Raw genomic sequence first — 16,269 nt, 5'->3', positions numbered from 1 at the left:
TGAAATTTCCTCCATCCACATTGGCATGTCAACTGGTAGTATCTTTATGTAGGTCTTGTTTAGGTAACATATTGTTGAGATGTCACGGTGCAGCTTATGGCTAGAAGATGCTATACTTTTTCATGCATATGTATATAATAAGGATTATTATTTGGGAGATACATACCATGATGCACATGTGGCGGTCAGAGAACAACTTGTGTAAGCAGTTCTCTCCTCCTACAGAGAGGGTTCCAGAGATGAAACGCAGGTCATCAAGCTTGGCAGCAAGCACCTTTACATACTGTGCGATCTTCCTGGCCCACACACTCCTCTTTTCAAATATTTACTTATTTTTTGTTTTATGTGCCCTAGCGTTTTGCCTGCATGTATGTATGTGTACCGTGTACATGTCTGGTACCCACAGAGGTCAGAAGAGGGCATCCTAGCCCCTGGAATCACATTCTCTTTAGAACTCCTCTCTCTATGGCCTTCACAAATCTCTCTTACTATTGCTGATCAAGATTCCCAATGATCTCCACATTGCACTCCACCACTTAGCCGCCTCCTGTGCGTTGCAGTTTGTCTTCACCTGGAACTGTGACCGCCCCCCCCTCTGTGGGTCCCGTGTCCCCCATCTCACTGGAAGGTCACTTAGGTTCTTCTCTCTTCTCTCACTGCTACTGCTGGAGTGTCCGATTCTATTTCTTCTGTCAATTCCTGCTCTTGGGCAAGTTCATCTACTCTTAGGATTTTATGTATGTTGATGAATCGAACATTTATGTAAGTCCTGGGAAAGTTAGACTACCACATTAACCAGGCTTCCACTAGGAATGTCTAATAGGCACTTCAGAGTTAATCTATCAAAAAAGTGATATCCTTGCCTTCTTCCCAAATCCATTCCTCTTCCAGTTTTTACAGTCTTTTTTTTTTTTTTTAACTTTTATTTTCCAGAGCTGAGGACCAAACCCAGGGCCTTGTACTAGCTAGGCAAGCGCTCTACCACTGAGCTAAATTCCCAGCCCCCAAGTTTTCACAGTCTTAACAAAAGGCAATCCTTTTGTTGACATAGCTTTGATATCTTTCCAATAAGCTGAGTCAAAGCCTTAGGAGTGAACTTTGCCTCCTTGCCCACTACACAACTGCTCTGTCAGCAAATTCTGTTCCTTTGATCACCATCTCAATATTACCATCAGGGAGATGGCTTTGTTTACTTCTTTGCCTGAATTAACTAACATGGTCTCCTAGCCAGTCTCCCTACTAGAAGCATTCCCCACCTATTTGTTTTTCACAAAGTACTTAGAGGGATTATTTTAAAATCCAAGTGAGATCATCTCAACCCTATGCTTACAAAGTCCACTGGTTTTCTCAGTCACAATAAATGTCAAGATCTCTTTTTATCCCTCATGATCTAGGCTTTGATTGCCTATTTAACTATTCAAATATTTAACTATTTGGGATCAAATTCTGATATACAATAATCAGATGTATGATAATTCAGGGGTAGAATATACATCAGACTTTTCAAGGGAACTTAAAAATAAATATATAGAGCCAGGTGGGTTGTATACCTGTAATCTCAGCACTTGAGAGGTTGAGGCAGGAAGATTATGCATTTGAAGTTGGCCTTGGCTATACTGTGGGACTCTGACTTTCTACATCTCAATATTCTTTTCCTCCCTTCCAAAAAAGAAAATTATGCATGCTAAGCTAGCAGAATCAGGTTCTTTGGGAGAGAGGCCTAGGCATATACATCTCCAAATGATTCTGCTGTAACTCTCTACTGGAGAGCTGCTGACTTTACAGAATGGAACTACTCTGGTCTTAGGCTGAGATCTTTGCTATGAACCAGCCCTGGTATTGCTGAGCCTCTAAGGAAAGAGACACATTATGCATCTCTAAAGCATCTTCTGGCTTTAAAATAATTATGACAAAAGGACAACTTAACTGTTTAAAAGATGTCATAAATTCCACTAAACTTCACATACTATACTTGACAGAACGCTTTGTATTTTGCTGAATTCATTTGTTTAGTTTGAAATCCTTTGGCTGGAAAAGCGTTTGCATACATGTGGTACTCTATAGATAGTCACACAGACTTTAAGAAGATAAGGAACAGACAAAGACAACAAGACAGAAAATGATGACAGCAAACTCACAGACATAAGACACTGTTTTAGAGAATGAAAATTAATGTTATATGTTGCAATAAAAGCACTGCTACTTTGCTATGTGACATAAATAACTGATAACACATAACTACTCCAAATCATCCAAACAAAAAAAGGTTAAGAAAGTGTGGAAATATGTGACATTTTACAAAGATTGCAGGCAAAACTATCGAAATAGGGAGTAGGTGATGTGTTATGAAAAAGCTTGGCCACGTCTACAACCCCTCATGAGCTTGCCTTCTCACACCCCGAGCCAGGGCGTGTTAGCGTCTCCTTTTGTATGTTTGTACCCCTCTTTCTACACTGCTGTCATCTCACTGTTCACCATGTCTCAGTGAACACCCACGGCCTCTTCTCTCACACTGTGAGCTTGAGAGAATAGGGGCCACGCGCTAGTCATCTTTGAATCCCTAGAAAATAGTGCGATACCCACAACATGCTTGTTAAATTAATATGTTTATGTCATGTTACCCTTCAAGGTTTTATTATATTTAGTTTGCTTACTAAATTTCTGTTTTTCTTAGGTGTAGTCATGAGATGAAGTAAATTGGAATAAGAACTTGGTCAAAAAAATATAGATCTCTGGACCATCCCTGAAGCTTCTGAGAAAGGAACAAACCCTGTACTTTTGTAGTACAACTCCTACAGATCATGCCTTCTTAGCCTTGCAATGTTTTGGCCTGTTAGCCTGTCACTTTGGTATACATGCTCCCCAGCCACTCTGGTGACTCATCTATACTCTCTTCTACCACAAAATACCTTCCCAAATCAAAGTTTTCAAATTCCCTTCTAGAATTAGAAGAGGTATCTTTCTTCCTTCCCAATTTGCTTAATTAATACTCAGCTAAATGAATCCATATGCAGTGAGTCCTAAGACTTTAAAACTGTAGGTTACAAAAAAGTTAACAGTATACTAAGCATGACTCTTGACAAGTAAGTGGGATCTGCCGTTTATTAAGAGTCTAACATGACAGGCAGAGTAATGCTTAACTATAAGATACTTAAAAAATTTTTTTTTTGTTTAAACCAAATCCTCAAGGATCTGATACTTAAAGACATTCAGGGCTTTATGGTAATACAGTTGGGCTTTCTCAACAGGAAGCAGGACTGACTATACGGGAATCATCAACAATGAGCAACACTCTTCAGCACCACCCACTCTCTCATGTCTACTGACCAACAAATGACGACCACAGATGGGTTCATTTCATTTGAGTGCTTCAATGGAACCTTTGAAGGGAAATAAATTCAATAAAGGAAGTGATACACATCAAGAAAGAACAGATGCTAACAAGTTCAGTTTAGTAACTGTGCCTACAGAATTATTCTTAGGTGAGTGTTGGGAGAAAAAGAAAAGTGAGACAAGCAGGGTAACTAGAGATGCAACAGCTGTCCTGGATGTTTGAACTAACGGGATAGAGGCTACTGCCAATTGCATTTTTTTCTAGTAACTTCTCAGTTGCCTTCGGTCAAGCTCATTTTATCGATGTGAAAAAGGTCTTCCCCTCTGCTCCATACCCATTCTTTGCTTTCTTCAACTCCAACCTTCATGGAAGACTGATTTACACCCGTGTCTATTTCCTGGCTGCTCAGTCACTCCATTTGGCTTCTGCCACTAGTACGGAATGACACGTCCAAAGGTCAGTGCTAACTTCCCAGTGTTTGTTCTTTCTTTCCATCTTCTAGCTCGGGCATTTTATAGTAAAGTCCAATGCCGCTCCCTTCAGGACTTCCCAGGTTTGCTCATGCAGTAGTCCACCCTTTTAGCTATATTCTACTTTGATCATTTTTCTATGACCCCTCTTTTAGGAACTTCAACTCTTTAAATGCACCCCAAGGTTTTCCTTCCTCTTTTTGAATTCATTGGTTGCCGTGATTTAGGATGATTTCTATATACATGACTGTAATTCCGAATTATCGCAAACTTTACTACCTCGTTATCAAAGGCTTTCTGATCAACTTCAGTTACATAGCTCAGAGATGCACCCTTTACCAAGTTTAGAACTGCATTTCTTCTGATTTCCTTCTCTTTTCCCTATGAAATAAGCTTTTGGGAGGAGGGATAAGTCTGCCTACCCAGTCACTCAGGTCACCCGATCATCAGCATCATCTACACTTCCATCATTCACGTTCTCTCAGATTGAGGCCATCTTGTTCACTAGTGCTGCCCTGTGGTACTGTCTTCAGAGATGGGCATGTCCAGGACTAACTGCCAGCAGCACGGAACCAAACCATCCAGATATGGCTCATTCAACCACTGAACTAATTTTTTTTTTATTTTAGTCAACTCAAACTTGTTGCCACATGAAGCTAGCTGTTACCACATTGAGCGTACTGATTTCCTTACACTGTTCTGGAATAAGAGGCAGTAAAGTGATTGAGAACCACAGGCTTCTGGAGTAGGCTGTCTGGACTTGAATCCCAATTCTGTCACTTGCTACCAACACCACCTTGACAAATCACACAATGCCTTTGTGCCTCAATTGCTCCCTGTACTGAACATGGCACCAACAATGCCCACCTCATGGAGTTGTTGTGGGAAATCAATGAACAACTATGGACATGGGTTCCTAACGAAAGCAAGCACTAAAGAACATTAGCTGTCATTATCACTGTCAATATAAAGACTACAATATACAAACCAAGCAAATCCACTTCATATCCCTAGTGAGGACACAAACTGTGCCTTTTTATTTTTCCCTAGTGCCTGCACATTGTTTCGTTACCAAGGAGAAATTCAATAAGTATTGATTGCATGCAATGTACAAGTTAGAGAGTTAAAATCCCATTAAAGTGAACTAGAAATGACAAATCAATTTCCTTATTTATAATCCGTGGAAAGATTAAGCTCTAAACATCTTGTTGTCATTATTACAAGTAGCCATGACTTATCAGTCCATTAGATTTGAGGTAACGAAGTCTGACACCAGGAGTGAGGGAAGAATACCACAGAACAAAACTCCCTGTTCAGTTCAGTCGGGGCCTCTGCACAGAAGAAATGGACCCGGACTGTTATAATGGCTGAGTCAATTCATTAACTTCATGCACCTCCTGAAGCAATCACATTATTGCCTTCATCGTCTCTATTTTTAGTTGCCTCTTACTTAACATACCTAAAGTGAGTTCAGTGGGGCAACTGTGTCCAGAGTTCTGAAGAGCGGGTATTCCGGAATCTGGTCCTAGAGTTCCCTCCTGCAGGCCCAACACCACAGACATGGCAATGATTGTACTGTGAAAGCTCCAGGACTCACTGTTCTAAGACATTCCTAAGGCCGTTAGACACTTTCATCATTTTTCTCCAGGGAACAACTGCTCATTTTATTATAATAGTCGTGATTTACGTTTCTATGACAACTTTAGATTATACTTTCAAAATGCCTTTTCCTTATGTCACCACTCATGAGACACATGCTTCTCGGAGAAGGAAGCCAGAGATCAACAGGGAGTGGTAATAAAGCTAGCCCCTTTCTGCCCACATGCCTTTGTCCTCAACAGAGTCATTCTGGTCAGACTGGCTTCAAGGGAATCATCTAGCACCACACTGGTTCCACGGGGACCAGTCACACCATTCCATGAGCTCTGTCTACTCTAACTTTCCTCTCTGCTTTTCTTTTTATTTCTTCTTCTCTCACACACTACAACCCAGCGGCAGCCTCCCCCCGCCCTTCACTCATCTCAAGTCACCCTCTCCCCCATTCCTGCTCCTCAGTTTCCCTTCAGAAAAGAGCTGGCTTCCCAGGAATAGGTCCTCTGCATATAGCTGGGGCTCTTCGGCCTGCTCTCGGGACCCTTTTCCCTACTTCAGCTTTTATTCCAGTTTCCTTTGCAGCAGTTTTGTGCTACACAGAGTTCTTAGAGCTCTGTAACGGGAACAACAACAACAACAACAACAACAACAACAACCCTATGGCCCTGCAGGACTTCAAGGAAACTCTTAACTGGGTAATCCCCAAAGCAGAGATTTTCTCAGGGAATTGCTGTTCCTTCAGCATGTCAGATCTTTGAGAATTATCTAGTTTGGCTGACGTGCTCTCTAGGATTACACAAAAGCGTTAACTGCAGAAATGATCAAGCCTCCTTTCACAAAGGGGGCCCTGCAGAGACAAAGTCTGGCTGGAGTCTTTGCTGCCAGCTATACTCAGGACATTCATACACTTGTTTTCCTCACTGCACACACATGGGGGAGGGGCTCTGTTGGAACTCTCAAATTCTGGTCCTCAAACTACTTATCATTTGACCTCAGTTATTTCCTTCCTCCAAGAATTGCTACTTTCCCTACGGAGCCTTACCCTATGATTCCAAAATCCTGTTACATCTTAGCCTCACCTTTCTGTATGAACAATAACTATTTCTATCCCTAACACACAACTTGGTATGTGTTATCAGGTGCTATTTATTCTTCAACACTCTTGTTTTCGTGTTGAAAATATGAAATGCCTTGCTTATCCCCAAAGTTCCATTCAGTTAATTACTCTACCATTACCTAAGAGACTAGTGTTTGGAGTCTGGATCATCATTTATACTCCCTTCTCTCTGTTCTTACTGCCAATCCCTAACAGTCTTCTGTGAGCATCCAGACTAGCCACTGATGAGCTACATTCATCTGGAGAACTGATTCAGCATCCCATTCATCTCTACTTAATCGCCTTAGATGTTTCTTAAAATGCAGATTCCTGGGTGCCACATATATCTCTAAACTGGAATATCTGGAACAAGATCCATAAACCAAATTAAAGGACAGAAGCTATCAGGCTGACCATTAACATAAACTTTGTCGATTTCCCACTTAACAGGAGACACACCAGAAAGACACGGCATGTAACAGCTCAGTGAAAGACGGAAATAAGACACACTACAGAAACACTAAGAATAATTCATTTAAACTATTTCAGGACCAGAGAAGATGCACTTCAAGGCACAGTACATTGCCAATCAGGAAAGGGACATATTACAGTGATAAAATGTTAAATCCAGGGGCCAGTCAGACTGCTCAGTGGGTAAATGTGCTTGCTGCACAGGCCTGAAAACCTGAATTCAATTCTGGGAAATCCTTCAAGCAGTTGAAACAATCTCAAACTAGTACATAATCTCAAAACAGGCAAATTAAGCAGACGAGGAAGATGAAGAAGATGGTGACAAGCTTACAAATATAGTGAAAGGTCACAACATTAACTCCTTAAAATGATCAAACAGATAAGGAAAAGCAAACCAGCAGAGACAATTAACAAGCTTGACTTAATAGACAGAACACTGCATACAGCAATGACAAGATATGCATATGTGCATTCTTTCTGACTTAGATAGGAAATACTTAACAATTACTTAACAAAACTGACCATAAAACAAGACATGAAGCAAATCTCAGGCAATTTTAAAGGATGAAATTATATAGTACATATTCTCTGAGCACAGTGAAAATAAGCTAGAAACCAGTAATTATAAGATTGTCAACACTGTCAAATGTTTGGAAATTAAGGAGCACATTTCAAATAACAAATGAGCCAGAGAAGAAATCACAATGGAAATTAGACAATGTTTTGAACTGAATGATAACGAGGCAGCTGAAGCTGTGTTTAGACAGAAATTTCCGTGTCTCAGAGCTCTGTAAGAAGCCTGAAAGAAATCAATGAAGTAACTACTCATTTCAAGGAGCTTGAAAAAGAGAGCAAATGAAACCCAAAGAGGTACGGACACCACAGTGAGATTCAAAACAAACAAGGATGGGGAGATTGCTCAGCTGGTTAAGTCCTTGATGGGCAAGCATGAGGGCCTGAGTTCCCCACCTAGCACCCATGTTTTAAAAAAAAAATCTAGGTGTGGTATCATGTGCTCATAATCCCAAAGTTGGGAAGGGAGAGGCTGGTCGATTCCTGGGGCTTGCTGGCCATACAGGCTGGCCTCCTTCGTGAGCTCCAGTTTGATGAGACCCTGTCTCAAAAGACAAGATGGGTGGTTCCTGAGGAATAACACTCAAGGTTAACTTTTGGCTTCCACAGGTACCCACACCCGCTTGCACCTGCATGGGTATGCACTTATTACTCTCCTCCCCTCCATCCCCCCCCCCCCCCATGACTTGCCTGCAAAACCAAAACATAGAAAGTAACAAAAACAGAAACTTGTCTTTGCTAGACCATTGGCAAGACTGATCAAGAAAAGAGAACCCAGGCTGGCAAGATCATTCATTGAGTAACCGACTTGCCCCCAACCCCAACAACCTGAATTCCATTCCCAGACCTCACAGGTAGAAGAAAACACTCCTGCAAGTGGTCCTCTGCCCACTGCATGTGTGCCATGCTACATATACCTCCCATGCACACATACACACTTTTAAAAGCTATAAATGACTCATCAGAATTTTAAAAAAATAGATTATTAAAAAACAAATCTATAGGATTTGCAGTAATGGTTGTATTGTTCGATTGTCTCATTAAGACAGAGAAACAATGTTTAACAATTTGCTTGATATGAACAAATTCTTTTTCAAACACAAACCTCCAAAATTGACAAGGGAAAAAATGTAATCATTTTCTTGTTTTTCTCTACTGAACTTAAAAACTCCTCACTGGGGAGTGGTGGTGAACTTGGGAGGCAGAGGCAGGTAGATCTCAGTGAGTTTGAGGACAGCCTGGTCTACAAAGTGAGTTCCAGGACAGCTAGAGCTCTTACACAGAGAAACCCCATCTCAAAAACCAAACCAAACCAAAACAATACCAAAGCAAACAAAAAACTTCCCACATAGACAATCACAGTTAGTTTCACTTGTAAATTCAAAGGACAAACAGCATTAATCTTACAAAGTCTTTCTGAAGAACAGGTTAGCACAGTATCAAAACCCCACAATGAAATTAGTAAAAGGCTAATACTTCTCATGAATTTGGGTGCAAATGTCTGAAAAACATACTACATAACTGAGTCTATCTAGATGTAGAAAACTGTCTAGACTAACATGTCAAGCTTGGAGAGGGCAGGGCTGGAGAGACAGCTCAGGGGTTAAGAGATCACCAGCTGCTCTTCCAGAAGACCAGGGTTTGGTTCTCAGCATCCACCCAGCAGTCTGTAACTCCAGTTACAGAGGATCGTACACCCTCTTCTGGCCTCTGAGGGCACTGCAAACATGTGGTACACAGTTGTAACATACAGGTAAAACACCTGTACAGGGCTAGAGAGATAGCTCAGCAGTTAAGAGCACTGGCTGTTTTTCTAGATGTCCTGAGTTCAATTCCCAGCAACCATCTGTAATGAGATCTGGCACCCTCTTAGGCCTGCAGGCATATACGGAGACAAAACACTATATACATACTAAGTAAGTAAATCTTAAAAAAAAAAAAAAAAAAAAAAACTGTACAAATAAAAATAAAGGTAAAGAGGTGTGTGTGTGTGTGTGTGTGTGTGTGTGTGTGTGTGTGTGTGTGTGGATTTAGTCCAGGGGGCTTAAAAATCAATAAACAGAATAAAGCAGGAAAATAATGATCAATATGAAGACAGAATGAATAAAATTCAATGGCCGTTCAGGACACAAACTCTCATCAAAAAACTAGTACAGGAAACTTTAAAAATAATACATATGTACAAAAAACCCTGTATCTGGGCTGGGGATGTAGCTCAGTGGTAAAGTACACGCTTGGTGTGCACAAAGCTCTAGGTCAAATCCCAAACACCAGATACAAATATAACTCCTATACAAACACTGTAGTTAATGTGGTATACTTCCCCTGGGATTGGGAACGAAACAGAGATAATTATTACAGGCACGCCCATTCTAAAATGTACTGGATTTTAGCCACTTTAATAAGACAGAGGGGAATATGCACAAGACAAAGGATGACAACATGAGCCTCCTTGGCCCTGGGTGGGGACGGAAATGAGGGGTGGGCTAAGGATAAACGGAGAGGCAGAAAACTGTGCACAAGTCAGGAACTATGTAATTTTCTTCCCTCTTAGAAATGATATAACTAGGCCTCAGGAGGTTTATTGATTTGTTTAAGGTAACTCTTTAAGTAGAGAAGGCAATTGATCCAGGGTCTAAGTTTCTTTTTAATGTGCTATGATCTTTCTCAGGAAGGTAGTTAGAAAAGTCTAAAGGAAATTTTGTCCAGATTATGTTACTGGGTCTCCCAAACCTAGATAAAATTGCTACTGAATTCACTGCCCAGAACCTAGTTTTCTTACATAGCTAACAATATAAGCACATATTAGGCTGGAATGATGGTAGTCCTTTCTACTCCAAACTCAAAGAAGTGCTATAAAAATATCTTAAGGGGGAGAAAGTAGAGAGGGAAAGACAGAGAATATAAACTAGTGATTGAGAAAGAGAAAGGAAGAGATATTCACGATGCTGGAAATGAAGAAAAACCCTAAAGATGAGGGAAATGCCAGACTCAGACACAGCTTAAGCGCTGGTGCCTGGGGTGTTGGTGGGAAACCAGGAATGGTGGACTCCTTTTCCAGTGTTTAAGGAAAAAGCCTTGTGGGTGAGTGATAAGGAATAGATTGCCATCCCCATCTTGATATGTGAACCCTGGATGAGCTCCTCAGTCAGGGGAAGAGGCAGCTAAAAGAACTGTCCATAGATCAGGGAATCCTGTCAGGGACTGTAGGTGGGCTGCCACAGAATAGATAAAAGATACACATGAAATGCAAACCTCAGGCCTGTGGCCAATCAGGTGGTTGGGGGATCATGATATTTAGATGGCACAGGCAGTCTGAGATAGCAATTCTGAGCACCACTGAACTTGCTAGGTCCCCGGCAACAAGAGAAACGAAACAAGTTGGGTATTTGCACAACATAGCACACAGGGCTTCCCTAACAGGGTGTGGGATTTTTTTTTTTTTTTTTTTAAAGAAAAGTATGAACATGGAGCTGGAAAAATAGCTCAGGGATAAAGAGCACTGGCTACTCTTTTGGAGGACCTGGGTTCTATTCCCAGCATCTACATGTAACAATAGTCTCAGAAGATACAATGCCTTCTTCTGGCCTCTGTAGGCATTGCACACATGTGGTACACAGATGTTCATTTGAGCAAATACTGATGTACATAAACAAGGAAAAAAAAATCTCTAAAAGATAGAACATTTTCCAAGAATTTACAAATCATACAAGATTTGTTTCTGTAAAGTAGGAGAACATATATAACAAGTAGGATGTTCACTTCACCCCAAAATTCCTATAATCCAGCCTGGTGGTGGTGGTGCAGGCCTTTAATCCCAGCACTTGGGAGGCAGAGGCAGGTGGATCTAAGTGAGTTTGAGGCCAGCTTGGTCTACAGAGTAAGTTCCAGGACAGCTAGAGCTGTTACACAGAGAAACCCTGTCTTGAAAAATAAAATTAAATTAAAAAAAGATACTATAATCCAAAAGAAACTACAAAATGACTATGTAGAGAATAAGTTAATTAAAAATAAAATCCACAATGAAAAATAAGATTTTGAAAAACTTGACATTTAAAGAATGAATAGACACTTCAAGAAATTAAAATTTATATTACTTGAAAAACAGAATGAATATATTAACATTATATTAGGTATAATTGAGAAGTTTTAGTTAATTGGAAGGCAGAGATGAATGCATCTTCCAGAAGGCAGCTAGGAAAAATGAGAAAAAAAAAAGATACATGGGGATGAAGCCATAAACAGCAAGTGCGTTAGAAATTGAAATGGCAGGAACGGAGGGATGAAGAGAGACAAACAGAAGAAGGATCGTTTGAGAAGTGAAATGTGAGCAGTACGTCTTCTGACAGGATAATGGGTGTAACAGAGGTGGGCTAAGGTGTAGGCTAGGTTAGCATTACTACTGCAAAACACCAGACAGAAAGAATCTTTAAAAAGCAGCTGGAGAAAATCAATTCCCTTAGGAGGGAGTAATAACTAACTGGATAGAAGATTTTTAATTGACATGTCAGAGCCTACACCACAGTTCCAAAGAACAGAAGAAAATAGCTATTACCATAACTACCATTTCTTCCTATTTCCTCCCATTTCCTTCTATGTTCATTTATTCCCAGTGTGTATGTTTGTGGGGTGACAGGGTGCACATATGGAGGCCAGAGAACACCTTGCTGGAGTCAGTTCTCTCCTTCCACCATGTGATCTGGTAGCAATTGAATTTAGGTCCTTAGCCTTGATGGCAAGGGCCTTGCCCTGCTGAGCTGTTCTAATCAGGCCCCATATTTGTTCTTAAGTCAATGGTAAGAAGACGCACCAACAGATGAGACTTGCCCAGAATCAGGCATTAACACTTACTTCAGGGAAACTGCACCAAATACCTAAATGTGATACAGAACAGATGATCTACATGAGGCTCTGGAAGCTTCTGCCTTACACTGTACTTCTGGGCATAAGTTTGCAGCCTTGGAGCTATAGGTTTAGGCAGAATTACTTATGGAGAATATTAACTGAATTCTCAAAATATAGTGATTAAAATAAAAGCCTGTACAGTCAGACAACTGGGTTCAAGTGTTGATTTGCTTTATGAGTTGAAGGAATTTGGTTGTTTCTCACTTTCTCATGACTTAAGATTAAATAAGGAATGACAGTATTGATGCACAGTAGGAGCTAAATCAATCCCAGGTATTATTATTATTACTTAATTTTAAGTAAGTCCTGTAATTTAATCATGTGATTTGAAGGACATGCTTAATATAACTAATGAAAAACTAAAACAAGAACACATACTCTGATGTCCACCGAGCAGCCCACAGTCCATGATGGATTTCCCAGCACTTGATTGTGGCATAGAAGATGGACCAGTGAGGATTTGCCAACACCTGTGGAAGATACAAGGGCTCTGGTCAGCTGAATATGTAGCCCTAAATGTGACATCTACACCACTGCCTGTAAGCCAGGGAACACGTCACAAATTTGTTTGCATTCCATCAGTGACAGGACACATGATGTCATGATCCATACTCAAAGGACTTTAGTTCTCACACGTGGGTTTGTAAAAAGCAGCTAACCACTTCACCCCAGATTTATCCTCTGGATGATGATGATGATAATAATAATCCTACTCTCTTTTCTTCATTGTGGGCTTTTGTTTTGAAGCAGTTTTTTTTTTTTTTTTAATCTCTTTCTAGATCTCTTGCACTCAGACAATCTTGTCACTAACACGAAAGGGCACCTCTTGAAGATCTAGTTGGAGAGGAAAGGGATGAACTGTCTATTTACATCCTGGTGTGGAGTCACTTATTCATTTAACTGGCTATGAATTGTTAACTGTATGAAAAATTCAGGAACTCTCTCTGTGTGCAATATTATATATAGGCCTACAACTCATGTTTACTTTTTATTATGAAAGCTGTATTTCTAACAACTAAGAAAGTATAAAAATGAAAAAAAAAAATCACCTTAGACCACTATTGCTAACCATATGAGGTTTTCTACGAACATGTTGTTATTGTGACCATATACACAGTGACTTAGAAACAGTAAAAACTGGCTGAGGCTCAGTGCTTGCACTACAAGCATGAGAACCAGATTTGCATCCACAAAAGGACACACCACAGCCAGGCACAGAGGAGCATGCTTGTAATGGCGGTGTTGAGGAGGCAGAGACAGGCAATCCCTCACGCTTGTTAGCCTGACAGCCTTAGCTTAGGGGCTCCAGGCCAAGGGGAGACGTCATCTTAAAAAGAAGGTTAAGGACAGACGTAGGTGAATCTCTGAGCTCTAGGCTTGCCTGGTTTACATAGTGAGTTCTAGGCCAGCCTGGTTCTACACTAGCCAGGGCTACATAGTGAGACCATGTCTCAAACACTTCCACAAACAAGAGCAATACAAGATGGAAAAGCTGGAGAGATGGTCTAGCCATTAAGAATATTTGTTGCTTTTGCTGAGGAGACCTGGCTTCCATTCTCAGCTATGTGGAAAGTAATTAAAAGTCCACAATGATATACATTATGATCATGTTTGCAAATTAATTTTTCCTATTCTTATGAATTTTCTACTGATGCACTCTGCCCACTAACTAATAACGGGTTTTAGTGTTATTAACTTACATGACCTTTTGTGTCATACTGTGATACTGAGTATTGAATACAAGTTCTTGCACATGCTTCGTAAGTGCTCTGCTCTACTGTCCAGAAACATCTAGCCCTATAGGACCTCTTTACATATTAAAAGAAATTAAACATCTCATATAATTGAAGCAAACATTTTCTTAGGTTCCCATTATATTCTTTTACATATAAGCTTTAAGATTTGAGGGCACTCAAAATCATTTTTGTCATGACACTTACTGCATAGTGCCTGTCATCTAAAGTCTTTAGAGTATATTGTTGATTTTTGGGTTTACATGTAAGTTTCTGTTGGAGGCTACCTAGGGCTTTAGTTATCATCTTGATACATGCTTGAGCCCAAAGTTGGCTTAACTATATAGGATCAGCATCTCTATGTATTAATATTATATAGTTTATTTAGCTCTCTATGAACAAAATGTTTTGAGTGTGTTAGCCAAAAGGAAACAAAGCTTTCAACATTTAAGAACAGATGACATTCTAGGGAATAGCAGTGGTTAACTATCCATTTCTTTAAGAACTTTGAAACATTAACATCAATCAATAAACAGATGTCCTTTTGCCCACAGATAAGCATAGTCCTCAACCCTCATCAAGGAAACTTCACATTGCAACAGACAGAAACCACTACAGAAAACCACAACCAATCAAAATGTAGAGCTGTGGAGCCCGGTCCCAATGGCTACATCTATAAGACACTCCTGCACCATAATAATGTTCAGGGAACGTTACAGAAGAAGGGGAGGAAAGACTGTAAGAGCCAGAGGATCAGGGAGTTTGTTGTGAGATTATGTCTCCTAGTAACATCAGAAGATATACCCATGAAGTCTCACCAACATGACTGCCCAAACATGAGCTGAACAAGGATGACACCAATGAACACACCACACTAGATGGGAGAGGGGGAGGAAACCCATGAGGCCTCGCCCCTACACCAGACAACTAAGTAAAACTGAGAACGGGAGAGGATGTTCTACCTAGGACACACCAGTTGTTTGTCCAGTGCCAAACAATCAGTCCTGAAAACATATAAACAAGTAGCATTCTATGGACTTAACAGGTTATATTTAGGAATATACATGTATATGCAAATACAGATATGCATGCAATAACAGTTAATACCAAAAAAAGGCCATGGATTTGAAGTGGGAGAGATAAATTTAAAGGTTTAGAGGAAAAGAAAGGGTAAGGAGAAACATTCTAATTAAATTATAATCTCAGTCAGGCAGTGGTGGTGCACGCCTTTAATTCCAGCACTTGGGAGGCAGAGCCAGGCAGATCTCTGTGAGTTTGAGGCTAGCCTGGTCTACAGCACGAGATCCAGGACAGGCACCAAAACTACACAGAGAAACCTTGTCTCTGAAAAAAAAAAATTATCATCTCAAAAATAAATAAAATTTAAAAAATTATAAAGGGGGTGAAATGTCAAAAAGAGGGAATTTTGGGAAGTTAAGACTGATTTCAGTCTTAGGGTGAAATAAGTCAGCTATTTGGGGGCATATGTCCTCTCTACTTCCAAGCACCCAGCAAAAATGTCTGTTTAGAGCAAAACGGTCATCTCCAGAAAGGCACATCTATACAATGCATGGCCAGGGTACATTGAAGTTCTTCAGAGTTGGAAATGGGAAAGAGAAGGATAACAAGGCAGGAGAGTGAAATAAAGACTTCAATAGCGGTTCTAAAATGTTCAAGGTAGAAAAAAGATTTTGACACTAAATTAAGCTCCTTCAGATTGTGGCCCTTATAAAATTTCTTTATTTCGTTATTTCTTGAAACCTAATGGGTAGTCAACTATTAGATGAGAACAAGGAAGTTAAAAAGGAAATCATAACTACCATATAATATTACATTGCATGCTATAGCTTACGACTCTGGGTTCGAACCAGCTCGCCTCACTTTTATCATCTGTAGAATGGAGTTAAAGGTCTGATTTTAGAATTAAAGGAATTAATACATGTCAGTGTATCCTTAGTGTGACTTAATGAACAAAGTTTCCTGAAGGCGCGGTTTTACCAACTTCTGTATGCTTAACAAGAGCCATAAAGGGATGGACAGTATCCTCTCGGCTGGGGTCGCCTAGGAGACCGATGTAATGAAAAGCAAAGGCAG

At 40.3% G+C, this 16,269-nt stretch overlaps 1 protein-coding gene across 2 annotated transcripts in view; it reads right to left on the bottom strand.

The window, feature by feature from the left end:
• Positions 1–16,269, bottom strand: part of Rabl3 (RAB, member of RAS oncogene family like 3) — a 33,306-nt gene that overhangs the window by 16,734 nt on the left and 303 nt on the right. For both annotated transcript variants that reach the window (XM_036203618.1, XM_036203617.1), the window contains exon 2: positions 12,821–12,912. In XM_036203618.1, coding sequence (XP_036059511.1) covers positions 12,821–12,912 — 92 coding nt within the window. The remainder of the gene's footprint in view (positions 1–12,820; positions 12,913–16,269) is intronic.

The sequence above is a fragment of the Onychomys torridus genome, chromosome 12 (assembly GCF_903995425.1).
Source record: "Onychomys torridus chromosome 12, mOncTor1.1, whole genome shotgun sequence".
Classification (NCBI taxonomy): Eukaryota; Metazoa; Chordata; class Mammalia; order Rodentia; family Cricetidae; genus Onychomys; species Onychomys torridus.
This window is presented reverse-complemented; position numbering and strand designations above follow the sequence as displayed.